This window comes from Microtus oregoni, unplaced genomic scaffold, assembly GCF_018167655.1.
Source record: "Microtus oregoni isolate MIOR12 unplaced genomic scaffold, Mior012 000012F_ref0000307, whole genome shotgun sequence".
NCBI lineage: Eukaryota > Metazoa > Chordata > Mammalia > Rodentia > Cricetidae > Microtus > Microtus oregoni.
In genome coordinates this window covers 12,114,562-12,130,056 of record NW_024543071.1, presented here as the reverse complement: position 1 = coordinate 12,130,056, position 15,495 = coordinate 12,114,562, and the positions used below count along the sequence as shown (strand labels likewise).

The window sequence follows — 15,495 nt, the reverse complement described above, 5'->3', positions numbered from 1 at the left end:
CTTAATCAAAGAGCATCAATACACACAGGAAAAAATAATCTACAGGAAAATTTAGTTCATTTTCACCCATTTTTTTCCATCAGAAGTTTGGATCTTTTAAATATTTAATAACAGAACTCAATAAAATCAGATGCTCAAGAATAGAAAAAAATCACCCATAATCCCATCTTAAGATTTAGAATTTATATCTTATATACATTTATATTTTTATAAACTTGTAATGAAAGAATTATATAGAAATAAAATGAGTATCCAGCCATTATAAGTAACCACATGACCTCATATAGTGTTCCACATCACCTGCAACATAGAATAATATTTTCCCATGTGATTATGGCAGTATTTTCTTAATTTTTGAGTGGTTAAGCTTCCCATTTATTTTTACCTTAGATAATATCATGTTTATTGCTATGTATGGTTTTCAGACATTTTGAATCATTTCCTTAGGGCTAAACATGTTACGGTTACAGGTTAAAGAACCTGAGTACTTTTATGGTCTGAAATAAATCCTTTTGGAAAGCAAATTGATGATAGGTATCAATTCTTTTTCATGTTTCCAGTCCCGGTGAGTGGCTCTCCTTCCACTGTAGCCACACCAATAATTCTATTAACCTCGAAGCATTCCTACTTTAACTGAGAAAGCAAGTGCTCTTGTGCTGTTGCTTTGAATTCACCATGCCCCTGCATGTTTCTTTGTGACTGCTTACTCCTCATTTGCACCCATTCTATTCAAGTTTGAGCTGCTGGTCTAGTTTTCTCAATAAAAAAGAAGTAGAAAATATAAGACAAACTTTTGTAAATGCTCCCAGTAAATACCATTGAGGAATCATTTGGAATACTCTCTGAGTTTCAGGACAACTGAAAGTGATGGCAGAGAAGGCAGTGGAGTGTTAGCTGGCAGCTTGAGGGGTAACAGAAGGACTGTCTGGGTGTACACTGCAGCCTGGGTCTAGATTCCGACATTTTAAAAACATCATACTGGGTCTAAGGGTATGAATACTCCATTCCTAGCTACTGGTCTATGGAAGGCTGGCACTTAAACCCTAACTCTTTTCTTTAAATGTTTTGCAGGTAACCAGCGTCCCAGAAGACCAGATTCTCGTGGCTGTGTTCCCAGGTCTCCCCACTTCAGCAGAGCTTTTCATTCTCCCACCCAAGAACTTGACAGAGAGGAGGAAAGGCCACGAAGGGGATCTAGAGCAAGTAAGTCACAGACTGTCGACTGGGACACCTGCCACCACACCAGGCTCTGTGTTAACATAAAGTGGTCTCTAGTCGAAGAGCAAGGGCAGCCTACCAGTCAGCCAGTGGCTCTTGTCCCAACATCTTGGATCTTGAACAGTTAACAACCCTATGCATAATAAACAAGGACAGAATAGTGTCCCAGCCTCACTTATTCCAGTGCCTGGCATTCTTGAGCCTTTCGTGCCCTCCACTGGTGAAGGAGAGATGGAGAGTGAAAGGGACAGATATAAATACAGAGACAGAGGCAGACAGGGTCATGCATACTGTTGTTTCCCTATCTGTTTCTGGGAATAAGGTCTTTCAACTGCATGGACCCTAGAGATGCTGGTCAGTGTTCTGGGGAGGAAACATATTGCTTTTAGACACTTTTCTTTGAAGAAAGATGGGTTTTGCTTTGACAAAAGGAGCATTATTTCCAAAGTGGATTATGACTGACTGTCATTGTTGGACACATGGTTCTTGTGATCAGCGCACAGTTCTGGAAGCAAATAGGCTCTAGTGTGCTCTTTCTTCCTATCGCTTTTGCGTCCACTGGGATATTGCTGGCTGCACGCTGTGCTGCCCTCCCCTATCTCCTCATGATGCTAAGTCAAGAGAAATGGAAATAAGAGGGAACAAAGCTGCTGAAAGGCTGTGTGATTTAAACACATGTGCTCCTATGTGGAGTAACCACTGCGCAGACTCCTGCGTCCTTCCAGTTCTCACCTGGCTTGGGTGACACCCGTCCATAATGCTCAGGCAAGAGAAGTGCTGGTATCCTTTTGTCTGGACTGAAGGAATTCTTCTCATCATGGGGTGTATGTTAAAGTCACTCAAAAACAAATCCATCTTCTTGGTGTACATATCACTTTTCTAAGCCTTCATTATTCTGAAATAGCAAGTAGCAAGCATGAACTATATTTGGAAGCTCCACTATCCATCCATTTAGATAAACAGGTAATTACAGTGATGGATAGCAGCTGTGATATTAAGGTGTGTACAGGCAGATAAGATTTGGAGACAACAGGCTAAGTGAGCCTCAGCTTTCACGTGGGAATCAGAGAGTGATTAAATCAGTGTTGTGTGTTCTGAGACTTGCTGTGGAAAAAGGAAAAATTATCCCTTAAAAGGAGGCAGCCTCTTCTTTGATGTTTGCCTCCCATTGTCTGTGGAATAGAATATGCAGAGGATTGGGATGGGGTTCTGCTTGGGCTTTAATCCTTGCGGGTGCCTCTGTACCCAGTGTGTTACCTGATCAGATTAAAGAACTAATGATGAGTTGACATTCTTCCATTGAACCCACAACAGGCCTCTGCTTATAAAGGCAGGGATGAAAGAAGTCTAAGCTCGAAGTTGAATGAAATACTATGTCTGTTGGAGCTCTCATTCATGGGGAGCTTTGGAAAGCTGCTCTTTCTTTTTTGACGTACCTCTTTCTGCCTTTCTACTTCTCGGTCTCATGAAAGCTCTGTAGCTATGAGAACCAAGTTGATAAAGATGTCTTTATCTCATGAATGAACTTTTTTTTTTGCCAGTTGACTTATAAGGGAGTACTATCATTTGTCATGTCTGCCCATGAACCCTCTCTCTTGTTTTACAGATTGTAGAGACAGTATTTAATGCGCTAAACCAAAACCTGGTACAGTTTGAGCTGAAGCCAGGGGTCCAGGTCATTGTATATGTCACACAGCTGACGTTAGGTGAGTACTTGCTGGATTCAGGGAATGTGAAGATGGATGAGTTATGATTTTGAGCAGAAAAAGGAAGGAATACTCTCTGAACCCTTTTCCATAGATGATGCAACACCTAAGCCTGTATGTGTGATAAGGGGTTGATGGTATCTTGGGAGCTACTGCAGGAAGACTTTTTTTACAAGTGGCTTTATTATTGAATTCCGAATACTATTTTGAGAAAAATGTTATATTTCTTTGACTTTATATTTGAGGTAGTTGGGTTATGTGGGGGGTACTTGGATTCTTAAAAGATCTTTGATTCTGAGTCTCTATAAGAGGTCAACTCAGGAAACTTTAAGATCCCATTCCATTTACAGAATGTGAGTCATGTGGGAAGTCGGATCAGGTAGCTGTCACTGGGTGCCTTACAAAAAGAATAGAATTGGCATGTCCTATTGGACATGGACATGTTCTGGATAGTCTGTTTACTGGGTGGGCAGAATTTTCTGCTAAAGAGTTCCTAAGGCTCACCATCGAGGGGACTTATACCTACAGAATGTAGTGGAAGGAGAGAAAACAGTTTAAAATTTTATTTATGGTAAACCCAAAGTTATCAGTGTGCTGCCACATTGTTAAGAAGACTAAAAAGACAAAAATTGCAAGCCTTTACTCCCTCAGTGAGTCACATGTACTCAGTATATACCCTAACCAGTAAGTGTTCCCACACACAACAGAGGAGCTTAAGTTTTCGTGAAAGTTTAGAATAATTCTTCTCATCAGAGCATGTCCAATGCCCAAGTAGCATACAGGCCTTTGGAGACTGGAAATCAGGGTGGGCAGTCAGCCTCCATTCTCCAGCATCTCCACCCTTGCTCCAGCTTCATCCTGAGCACCTCTCTTCTCCCCGCCCCAGCTCCACTGGTGGACTCCAGCGCTGGGCACAGCAGCTCCGCCATGCTTATGCTATTGTCAGTGGTATTTGTCGGCTTGGCTGTGTTTCTGATCTACAAGTTTAAAAGGTAAGTGTTATTGTCCGTCCGATTGTAGCTCCAAGTGAGGTTCATTGCAGCTGACTCTTCTTATGACCGATGTTCCTCAGCTCATATCTACAATGTGATCTTCATTTTTCTTGATGCTTTCCTTAGTGCAGGAGAAAAATTAGGAGTGACTTGGAATCAGGGAATGAATGTGTTTGAGAATCAGACCTATATTAATTTTGTAGGTTTAACAGATTAAGAAAATAGGGATAAGTTTTGAAATCGATTTATTCTCCATAATAAATGTGTGAGAGGATTTTCAAATCTCACCCATATTCTGAAGTAAGTTCTCAGATATTCCAGAAGTGTTTTCATACAGGCCAACAACCATGCAGAGTAGTTAAACAGAGAAAAACCTTCATTTTCAATGAATACAAACACATGCACTATGTACACTGTATACCTATGTTTTCTTATCTCATATTGTTGCTATCCAATTGTTGTTTCAGCCTGCAAGGTAGGTGATGGACATATAACTCAATGTGTAAAGTATTTATCTAGCATGCTCAAGGCCCTGGGATTGATCCCAACTGCTATATAAACCTGATATAAGGCACCTGATTGTAATCATAGCATTTGAAAGGTGGAGCCAGGAGGATCAGAAGTTCAAGATCATCTTTAGCTACACAGTAATTTTGAGGTCATCCTGGGTTATATGAGACTATGATTCAAGTTTTCAAAAAAAAAGAAAGAATAAAATGTTGTATATTATAAATTGTTCCTGTTTCCTTCTTTTGCTGTTTCTAAAAGAAACTCTTCAAGCAAATATATATATATATATATATATATATATATATATATATATATATATATATATATTCAGAAATTATTTTTGAAAGTCCCAGGAAGGGTGACATAATAGTATAAATAGGATATTAGCCAAAAGAATGGAGTTAAAATGAACAATTATGCACTAGTATTTAAGTTATGTAGAGCTCCCAAGAGGCTTACTGATTTGGGCTATAAACTCTGAAATCACATGGACTCAGTTTTCCTTCTGGTGTTTATACTCTTGGACAAACTGTATTCACATCTCTAAGACTTCATTTCCTCACTTGTAAGATGTGGAAAACAATGATATCTTACGGTTTTGTTGTGTGAATTAAACATATTAATAGTTGTAACTTATATATACTAAGTAGTCAAGAAAATTTGATAATACTGAGTATTATTAATAACAGAACCGGGGACTGTGTGTTCCAATGATGTCCATGGGCCATAAACTAATATACACAATAACAGCCTTCCAAAAATTTTGAGGAAGAGTCTTACTAATTGAGGAGCCTGGGTAAAATGAAGATAACATTATTAATTATGTGAGTTTTTAAAGCATGTCTTGGTCTGTGAGTGTTCCTGGACTGTGAAGATAATCTCTGTGGATGTAGAGGAGGGGGACATGGTGGAGGGGCAGTTACTCTTCCCTCGCCATTTTTCTCTTCTCCGGTGGATGTTTCTGGTGCTTAGGAATGTCTTTTCTACTCAGTATAAAACTTGCTGTTGGCAACAAGGACAAGAATCTCTCAACTCTTTCCCACACTCACTGGAAAGACAGGCTGGCATTACTTCACTATGGAAGTAATATGTGGACTTATGAATGTGAATGAGGAGTCATGTACTATTGGGTCAAGGTGTCTGAGTCCATCTACTCCTGTTTGCTTTGAAGACAGGAAAAACCCTTTGTTGTAATTAAAGGGAAAATGTCTAATAAGACAAGACACCATTTTATGGATGTACTTAAATTCTATGTAAAACAGAATGTCAGTCACCCAAGTATGAGTCTGCGAGAATCTCTAGGCTGTAAGGAATGTAAAGACCGGGAACTGAGTACCAACTGAGTAAAATGTCACTGTCTTGTTCTAGCATCCCATGGTAGATGGGGATGAGAGCCAATAGAAATCCTGCAAGATGCAATTTTGTTCATCATACTCTTCGAATTAATGCAAGATATCTTATGACTCAGAACTTTGAATGTATAAAAAAGGCTAAACTCCCTAGACAGCCAACTTCTTTATGTAGACAACTCTAACTCTGTAGACTTTTGTACTTGAATCCACTCAGATAATGATGTTTCAGAATTACTGTACTTTGTAGTTCTCAATTATCAGCCCAAACTTTCTTTTTCTGGCAGTGGACTAGTTCCAGTCAAACTTGATAAACAGCAGCAAGCCAAAAGTTAACCTTTACTTTCCTAGTCTGTGTTCCTGTTCTGTGTTTACCTCCCAATGCTCCAGGCCTTTGGTTGATACTCGGCTAAATTTTCTTTTATTTCTCTGGCCTTTTCTTTTCTTCCCATCTTGTAGAATCCCATTGGTGACTGTGCAGGGTATGCCAGCTAGCAAACAAAGAAAGGTCAGGCAGCCTCCTGGATCTCTCATTCTCCTCTGCCTTGTTCATTACCTAATCTAGTAGCATTTCTGTAACAATGAACATGCATCAAAACATCTGCAGTGATATGGTAGCTCAGTTTTTCATGTTGACGTTTATCAAAACACATGTAGTTACACCTGGCTACCAAACACTGATGAATGGCTCAGCAAGGTAATGAAGACAGTTGCACTTTTATTTCTAGGTTATTGCCTCTACTGTTTATACAAGCAAATTTTTCTCTTGATAGGACTACCAGTACAAACTAATTTAAACATCCATTCATCCAACAAATACATATTGAGTTCCTACTATGCTCTATGCACTTAGAATCACCCAATAAAGTTAGTTAAGAAAATGAGAGAGAAATAAGATCACCAAACATCCTTCAAGTAAATAGCACCCCACCCTTCACATTGCATCTGCTTCGTAGATGGTGACTGTGGTTTCCAGAAGGCTTAGCAATATAATTAAAATTTCTTGCAATGTGATTTTACTCTCTGAAAAATCCTCAACAAGAAAGACTTTCTTTCCATCATTATGTATGTTTTTCAAGAAAATTTTAGAGCCCTTATATTTCTTCCTACCTATTTTTCTTTCAATAGGGCTTTCATTATAGTTCAAATCTGCTTTCTTCATAGCTGGAGAAAATGAATATAAACTGAACCTGATTTGGTTTGATTGCCTGCTTTTTTAGGATACTTGCACTCCCCCAGCTTATTCCTCTAATTTAAACCTGCATGGATCTGTGGCCCAAGACACATTCCTCCATCTCTTTATGGAAACATGGAGCTTAGACTTGACTGACGTCTTCAAAAATTCTACAAGTGAATGTGTTAAGCAATGAAAAGCAACTTGACAGCTTCTTATAATGTTACAAATTGTGATGTCAAAGCCAGTCCCTTCCAGCCATCTATTGAAGATGAAAACATGTTTACTTTCAGGGATTGAAATAAAGTGAGCAGTCTTTGTAAGGCCTAATGAGTACAAACACTCCCAGGTGTCTTTAGCTAAGCAGGAAAGGTGGATAACAAATTGTATGATCAGGAATACACTACGTCTGCCCCTAGACCTAGTGAATAGTAACATTATAGTTGGGAACTTCACATTTATGAGCAATTGTAGTTTTCTGGCTAGAAGCAATTTAATTAATAGACTATATGTGGATTTATTTAAAAATCAAAGTAAAAGCCAATTAAGTCTGTCTATCTATCTATCATCTATCTGTCTATCTATCTATCTATCTATCTATAATCTGTCATCTATCTATCTTCATCTATCTAGTTATCTTTTTCTCTGCATTTTCTTTTTTCCTTTATTTCTGGCTTGCCTCAAACACATTATATAACTGATGATGACTTTGAACTGATCCTCATGCATGCACCTCCTAAGCACTCTAATTATAGGCATGCACACCTATTGTGGGATGCTAGGGATTGAACCCATAGCTTAATGGATGCTATACAAGTCCTTATGTCAATTGAGTTGATACTACAACCCCTGAATTTTTAATTATGTACATTCATGGAGTGTGGCAGGTTTTGCCTCCAAGATCATGCACACTTAAAGTATCATAAATTGGGTCCCACAGGTATAGACCAGTAGGAAATGTGAGGATACAACCTTTCATGTATGGAAAGAAAACCAAGACATGAAAATTGAGCATAAAGGAAAAGTAGAGAAAAGCATGTGCTTAAAAGCTACTTTCAGAGTTTCCTATGAGAGTTATTCTGGAAAACTTCATTACATATTTGGCCTCATTTGGGGTTGGAATAGAATGAAGAAGAGACAAGCATGAAAATCCTACTAGAAGAGAGAGATGGACCTTTAAGAATACATGGAATACATTAGGTTAAACTAGACATTAGAAGATATTTACTGGCTTTTTTTCATTTTATAATTTAGTTCAATATCCATACCATTCAATGAAGTAAAAAAAAATATCTTCTGGTTATACCATGCCAGCATAAAAGTACAGCCATTATATTGAAAACTGGTCTAGAAAAATGCATAGAGCACAGGATTTGAATATTTTATTCATCCCATCCCCTCAAAAAACATCTATTAAGTAAAACTCTGTGCTGTCTGTATAGCTGTGAACATAGTCCACTGAGGCCTTGCCCATCGAGCGAGAATAACAGAAAAACAAATGAATAAACATGAGCTACTATAACGAACTGAACTCATACCTGACTACTTTCGTAGACTTTGTCTCGCAATTGCACATTAAACCAGGAGAGATCAGGGATCAGAGGAGCCTTCAGGAGTGATACATGAGCCAAATTCTGATGGACAGGGATGAAACATCACCATGAGAACCGTAGATATCTTCTAAAGATAGAGAGAGCAGTAGATATCTCCTATAGATAGAGGGAACAGTAGGTTCAATGTCAAGTCCCCAGAGGGAAGAATGCTTTGTGTAGATTCTTATAGCTCAGTGTTGAGAGGTACTGATATAAGCCGCTCTTGAGCACTTGGCAGAATGAAGATCCCAGATCCATCTCTTTTGAGTCTGAGGCACAAGTTGCATTATAATGAAGACCATGGTTGAAAGCTGTTTGCATAAGGGTATGGGGAGCACCATGGGGAGGAGCCTGCTAAGAGTAGAAGAGAGATAGGCAGGAGATCGTGCCAGAGGGGTTGGGGAAAAGGTCAGTCTCAGTAAGATTTCTGTCTGAACTTTCTTTCTTCCAGTCCTAAATTGACTGTCTCATGTCTCAAAACCTACTCCTTTTATGTCTTTCTCTTACCTTTATTAATCTTTTCTTTAACATACTCTTAATGCTAAAAATGAAGCTACTGTTATTCCCATTAAGCAGAGGGTGGAAACTATCAAAATATTTTATATATTTGACCCAGGTGTATTGCTGTAAAAATTATAACAATGGCTATGAGTCTCTTATTTTGTGCTGTTCATAAAAGAAAGCAAAATAATCAAATATATATATATATATATATATATATATATATATATATATGCCAACTTAGTGAAAAATGCCATTTGAGTCTCATAAGACTCAAAGTCCAGCTCCTTTGCAAATGTAATAACAGATGGATATTTTCAGACTTTATTTAGTAACTCATTAACGTCATTGCCCCCTTTAAAGGGAGTTCTGCAGGTTCAATCTCACCTGGACATCTTGATCTCTGGCTAGCTTTGCATCCTTGGCTTCAGGGTCTCTGTGCCTGGCCAGGCCATTCTCTGATGCTGGCTGTTCCTGTAAACGGCATTTCCTCTACTTACCCCTAGCACTTTTTATTGCTTACAGCAGGCTTGCCCTTTTATCTCACTTTGATTTTGTTCCTACCTCATGTAGGAAAATCCCCTGGATAAACATCTATGCCCAAGTCCAACATGACAAGGAGCAGGAGATGATCGGATCAGTGAGCCAAAGTGAAAATGCCCCCAAAATCACACTCAGTGATTTCACTGAACCCGAAGAACTGCTGGACAAAGAGCTGGATACACGGGTCATAGGTATGTGTGCTGGTGCCTCCACACTCAAAGTCCTGTGTCCTCCAAACATTCTGTCATTAGCTGGAATTGCATGCATGTGCCACCAGACAGTTGTGGACTGCAAGACTGGGGAAAGCACTGGTTACGGTGACAGTCTTGTTTCAAAATTCATTTGCCACCTCTAACTATATATATATATATATATATATATATATATATATATATATAGTTATATATACATAGCTATTGCTGTAATGAACAGCACAATGGAAGATAATGTAATATGGCTGTCAATATGTTGGTCCTACCTATATTCTGTGGAGGTGGATGAGAAGCTAGTGATCTGGCACTTAGTTAAAACCTACTACAGCCTGTTCCTGGCAGTTTGTTATTTGGCAGTGAATAAAGGGAAGAGCCATCAGCCTTGTGGAACTTACTCTGTCTTGTCTCTGTGTCTTTTCTTCCCTGCAGGAGGCATTGCCACAATAGCAAACAGCGAGAGCACAAAGGAGATCCCCAACTGTACTAGTGTTTAACCAAGAAGCCACGTGGTCAACCACCTTCCTGACTTTTTATTTTTGATGACTATTATTACTGTTATTATGGAAAAATGAAAATGTCTTTTTTACCTTTTGTTTACCAAGGGTTCCTTCATAAATTACAGGCAGATACTGAGCTTTGGGAGGAAACAAAGGCATCCTTGGCTGATTGCAATGGATGAAGGAATACATGATTGTGTCTGTGCTAAGGATGTGTCTTCCCACAGGCTCCGTGCTTTACTCTGCTAGTGGTAGAGCAAAGGCATTCTTGTGTTCCTCTGCCTTTTCTTGAATTGGATTTTTGTTCATTTCTATTTCTCCTGCCCCTGCCACCCTCCACAGTGCATACACACACAACACATATCATCCCCCAGTTCAATTGCAGGATGTAGGTTGAGGGGGGAGTGGATGTAGCTGCCAAAGGCACGCACACCTTTCTGAAAGAGGCCCTGCCTCGTGCATGTCAATTCTGAGGCTACAGATGGCATATTGTATATAACTACAATGTAAATAGCTTTTTATTTCCTAAGAAATAATTTAATGTTTAGTAAAAAAGAAAACAGAAAAAAAGAAAGATGTGTGTGTTGGCTTATGCACTCACCTTCAGTGCGACCGCCCCCCAGCCTGCTTGATGTGTTGGATACTGGATGCTCTCCAGATGTCTGTCACACTCAACTCTTGCGTCTCTGTCCACACCATAGCTGGTTTCTGCTTATGTATATAAAGTGGGCGGGGAGGGCTTCTTTGGGGCAGTTAACAAAGGAAAGACTTTATTGGCATCTGAGAACATGGGGGCTGTTTTCTTCATGAGATAATATGGAAGGTAACACAAGGCCTAGTAGAGACTTCAAACTGAAACCCAGTTGGGGAAATAAGACCTTTTCTCCCCCCCCCCCAAAAAAGGCAAACAAAAAGAATGCTATTTATCAGCCCAAGAAAGCAAAACTCTCTAAAGAAGGAGCAATGGATCTAAGGATTCTGTTATTTCTGTTTTCAGAAATTGGATTCCAAGAATATGTGCATTGCTCATGGCGAGTTCCACGCTACTCAGAGCTCAGAACAGTCCATGCGCACTATGTTAGGCTCAGTGAGTATCTACTGGAATGAGAAGAGTCAGAGGCTAGACTGGAGGTGCCATTTTGTGGAATCCCGAGTCTGTGCAAACCTTACAGGCCGAATAGAGGCCTAGCCCTTAATGATATTAGTCAGACATGATTTAGCAAAGCTGTGCTGTTTGCTTGTCAGATGTACACAACTTCCTTAAAGTCAGACGTCTGCCTCCAGTTCCCTTAAGGTAGTCCTCGCGTCTGAGGTGAATGGCTTTCAAAGCCCTTCCTCACTTCCCTAGCACCTCAGCCCCTCCACACGTTTGACATGCCAGTTCTTTTCTGTAGGATCACTTTCCACCATGCTATAAGTGTTGTTTTTGTTTCCAGGCTCTGCCTGAGCACTCCTGTTTTAAAGAATGATATACTGTATATATATATGGGAGGAGAGGCCACATTTTGTACCTAGTAACCCTCACAGAATGCTGTTCATGTTCCTCCTTGTGAGACACGGGGAGAATGTGATAGAGAAATCTAGCTGGCTACAGCGTAGGTCAGTGTTAGAAATGTTTCTAAAGATCCTTTTCATTTCAAGGGTTAAATGGGGCATACAATTGCAATATGTGTACCAAACACTGGAATACAGTGCATGAGTCATATCTATATATATACAGTATATGTACATATACTGTTCTTGGTTTTATTGTTCCATTTGAATATTTCTACTGTAAAAAGGACAGTGGTTTTGAAATTGTTGAAAATAAATGTATTTTTGTACATCAAAGATACATACTTGGCTGAGGATTCTCTCTTTTAATGATTTTCTTTTTTACCTACCATATCCATCAGACATGGCTGCAGTACTGGTAGGCCTTCACCTCCCCAACAGACAAGGAAATGCTCATTGGAACATCTATACATCCTTTGTTTATGAGTCTTTGGGTGGATTGGGGTTTGGTGATCTCAACAGGGCCTACTGGCTCTGTTGGACTTCTCTGAATGTGAAGCACTTTGAGTCTGTTCTGCAAGAGAATTGCAAAATTCCACGAGGCACACTGAAACATAGTGTACCTATTTACCCTTTCTGTCAACCTGTTTACCTTTGCCATGTCCAACATCAAGGACTAAGGGACACTTCCTTCTGTATTGGTAGTCACTACTAGATACATAGAGTGAGGGAGGAATAAATAATGCCAGTACAGGGAGGGAATGAACAACTTAGAGCAACAGTGATTTGCTAGACAGATTTATTTTCTTTCACGCTAGCGGAGCGTCTCTTAAATGCTCTATTTAAATCATATTGATGCTCATTATTCAAATGTGAATGGTCAGATCTTTGAGTACAGAACTCAGCAATTACAAAGACTTTGAATCTCATGGCAATTTCCAATGAGAGGTTGATCTGGAACTGACACTTAGGTCTTGAAGATGTTATTTAGTTATTTTTCTCTTGATGTGAAGAGACACCCTGACCAAAGCAACTTATAAAATAATAATTTAATTTGGAGGCTCCTTGTTTCCATGACCCTCAGGGAAAGGGAGCATGCAGCAGGTAGGCAGACAGGCACGGGGGCAGGCAGGCTGGCAGGCAATCAGGCATGGTACTGTAGCAGTAACTAAGAACTGACCTCTGATCTACAAGCATGAAGCAGAAAGAGAGGGCTCACAATATTGTCCATAGGCATCGGGGAGAGAGGTAACTGGGAAGGGAGATGGCTTATGAAAAGCCCACCCCAGTGACACACCTTCTCTCATTAGGCCCCAATTCCTTATCCTTCCCAATTAGTTCCACCAACTGCAGACAAAGCATTCAAATATATGAGCCCACAGAGTCAATTATCATTCAACCACACTAAAATCACAATTACAATGACAATTACAATTGGGGAGAAATAGGTCCTCCCTTCAATTTACTCCTTCCTCTTTGTTGACAGAAGTTTCTGTCCTGTCCTATCCTGCAGCTGTTCAGTCCCAAAGAAATACACAGAGGTCTACATTAATTATAAACTGGTTGGCAATTAGCTCAAGCTTCTCATTAACTAACTCGTACATCTTAAATTAACCCATAATTCTTGTCTGTGTTAGCCACGTGGCTTGGTACATTTTATTAGTGAGGCATTTTTCACCTTGCCTCTTCTGGGTCTGGGTAACAACTGTAGACTTAGCCTTTCCTTTTCCCACAATTCTCCTATTCTGGTTGCCCCACCTATACCTCCTGCCTGGATACTGGCCAATCAGTGTTTTATTAAGTCAATACAAGTGACAAGTCTTTACAGGGTATAAGACCACTGCCCCACAGTACCTCCTGCTAGCAGTTTGGTGTGTAACATCAATTTCACATATTCTTCTTTGGTCCTTGGGTGAGTAAGTGACTCTCTTCTCCACACTGGGTTATTAAGGGAATGTGAACTATGGACCACATTAAGGAATGTAAGTGAGATGTTTATATCTCTTTATTAAGTAAATTATCTGATGTATTTAGGGGAGATCTCAGAAATCTAAGAAACCAGAAAGATTTAGCCAATAATTTGATTTGTGTTTTGAAAACTAATTAACTATTCTGAAATTGTTTTTGAAGATAAGGGATTAGGCAAATGTGATTTTCTTTTTATTTGAATTTATTTAGAAAGTATGTGTAATTCTTGATACCATTATTCTTGAGTCATACTCCTCTTTGTATTTCTTTTGTGCAGTCTGGGAACTGAACCTAGAGCCTGATCCACCTAGACCTATGTTATCTCCCCAAACTGCATGGACAGCCCCACAAATTGTGAATTTATATAGTTTCCTTCCTCAAATATCAAGAGTGTTCCTTAGAGATCTCCACAAGAAGCAGTGGGATTTTTAGTCTATCCATTTATAACTCAAAGTGGTTAGACTTCTTTAACTAATTTTAAATCTAGAACTTCTCCAATGGTATAAAGTATCTAAAATCCCATCATTGAAAAAGTGTTGCTTCCCCCTGGACTAAATTCCCCTTTATTTTATGGCTGGATTGATGAAGCTGGTTCACCAGATTAACAGTGAACAAAAGTGAAATAAAAACAGTGTAACAGTTTGAGTCACTCCTGCCATTTGGTCCAATCACTGGCTAAGAATAGACACTCTGTATCATTGCAAGCAGGAATCTACAGATTTCCTAGTAGTAGACTGAGGGAAAGGGAGAGGGCAGAGATTACGTTTGGTTCTATCTCTTTCTGTGCAGGGTTCTCAGTGTATTAGAATGGCATTCCCTAAGGCTGCTCTAGACCTGGAAGCTAAGTCCACAAGCCCTGAGGGGCTGAAGCCCAGCTGTCAACTCCCTCAGCAGACTCACTCAATATTCTTGTGTACATTGAAATTTATGAATCACAGCTTTGTCTGCCCCCAAAATAGCTCAGAGACAGGGATGAGTAGGAGTCATACCTCGTGGCTCCTTATTCAAGCACTTTAATCTACAGATGTGAGAACAGCTTCCAGATTTGCCCCCTTCCTCTCGAGCAAAAACGGAAATTTTGAGAGTCATCTAATTGTGTTACCTGAGGTAACACCATTGAAAGTTAGTGTATCAGTGGATATTTCCTTACAAAGAACTTGAGCCACAGATTAGGAGATTACAGACCCTCAGCAGCTTATTCTAAACTATAAATTACACACACACACACACACACACACACACACTATTTCATGTCCTGGTTATTGACATGTTGATTCCCAGGAATATTTAAAGCACATTCCCAATGCGCAGAGTGTTGCTTATACATATGGACATACTAGAAGAACTCCTAGTACTCTCAGAACCTAACAGGAGTCGGACTCTCCTATTATTACACATAAAATTATAGCAGACCTAAGGCCATGACTCTTAGAATAATTCAAAGTTAGATCTACCCCATACCTCCTTGAAAATGCAAAACTGAATTTTCACTACTGCAGGCTACTGGGTATCACCGGATAGCCTGGGTTATATGCCAGTATGACTTTGATATTTACAAATGTCCAGCAGGATTGGAACAAAACTACTTGTGTATGCTCATCATTTAATAACTACTAGCACCCCTCATTCTGTTGCCTTGATAACCCAAATGTTTGGCAGCCTGTGGTCAGATGCCCTTGCCACCCCCTATCACTAAACTGAAATAAGGCTTCTCAACAGACTGCTTGGGCCAAGTCTCA

General features: G+C 39.6%; 1 protein-coding gene across 1 annotated transcript in view; it reads left to right on the top strand.

Annotated features, from left to right (window-relative positions):
• The window catches only part of Sorcs3 (sortilin related VPS10 domain containing receptor 3), a 624,769-nt gene extending 612,647 nt beyond the window's left edge, over window positions 1-12,122 (top strand). Inside the window, exons 23-27 of the mRNA XM_041661922.1 lie at window positions 1,072-1,203; window positions 2,825-2,924; window positions 3,811-3,916; window positions 9,616-9,776; window positions 10,227-12,122. Of these exons, the coding sequence (XP_041517856.1) occupies window positions 1,072-1,203; window positions 2,825-2,924; window positions 3,811-3,916; window positions 9,616-9,776; window positions 10,227-10,291 (564 nt within the window). The 3' untranslated portion in view covers window positions 10,292-12,122. The remainder of the gene's footprint in view (window positions 1-1,071; window positions 1,204-2,824; window positions 2,925-3,810; window positions 3,917-9,615; window positions 9,777-10,226) is intronic.
• Window positions 12,123-15,495: the final 3,373 nt, after the last annotated feature.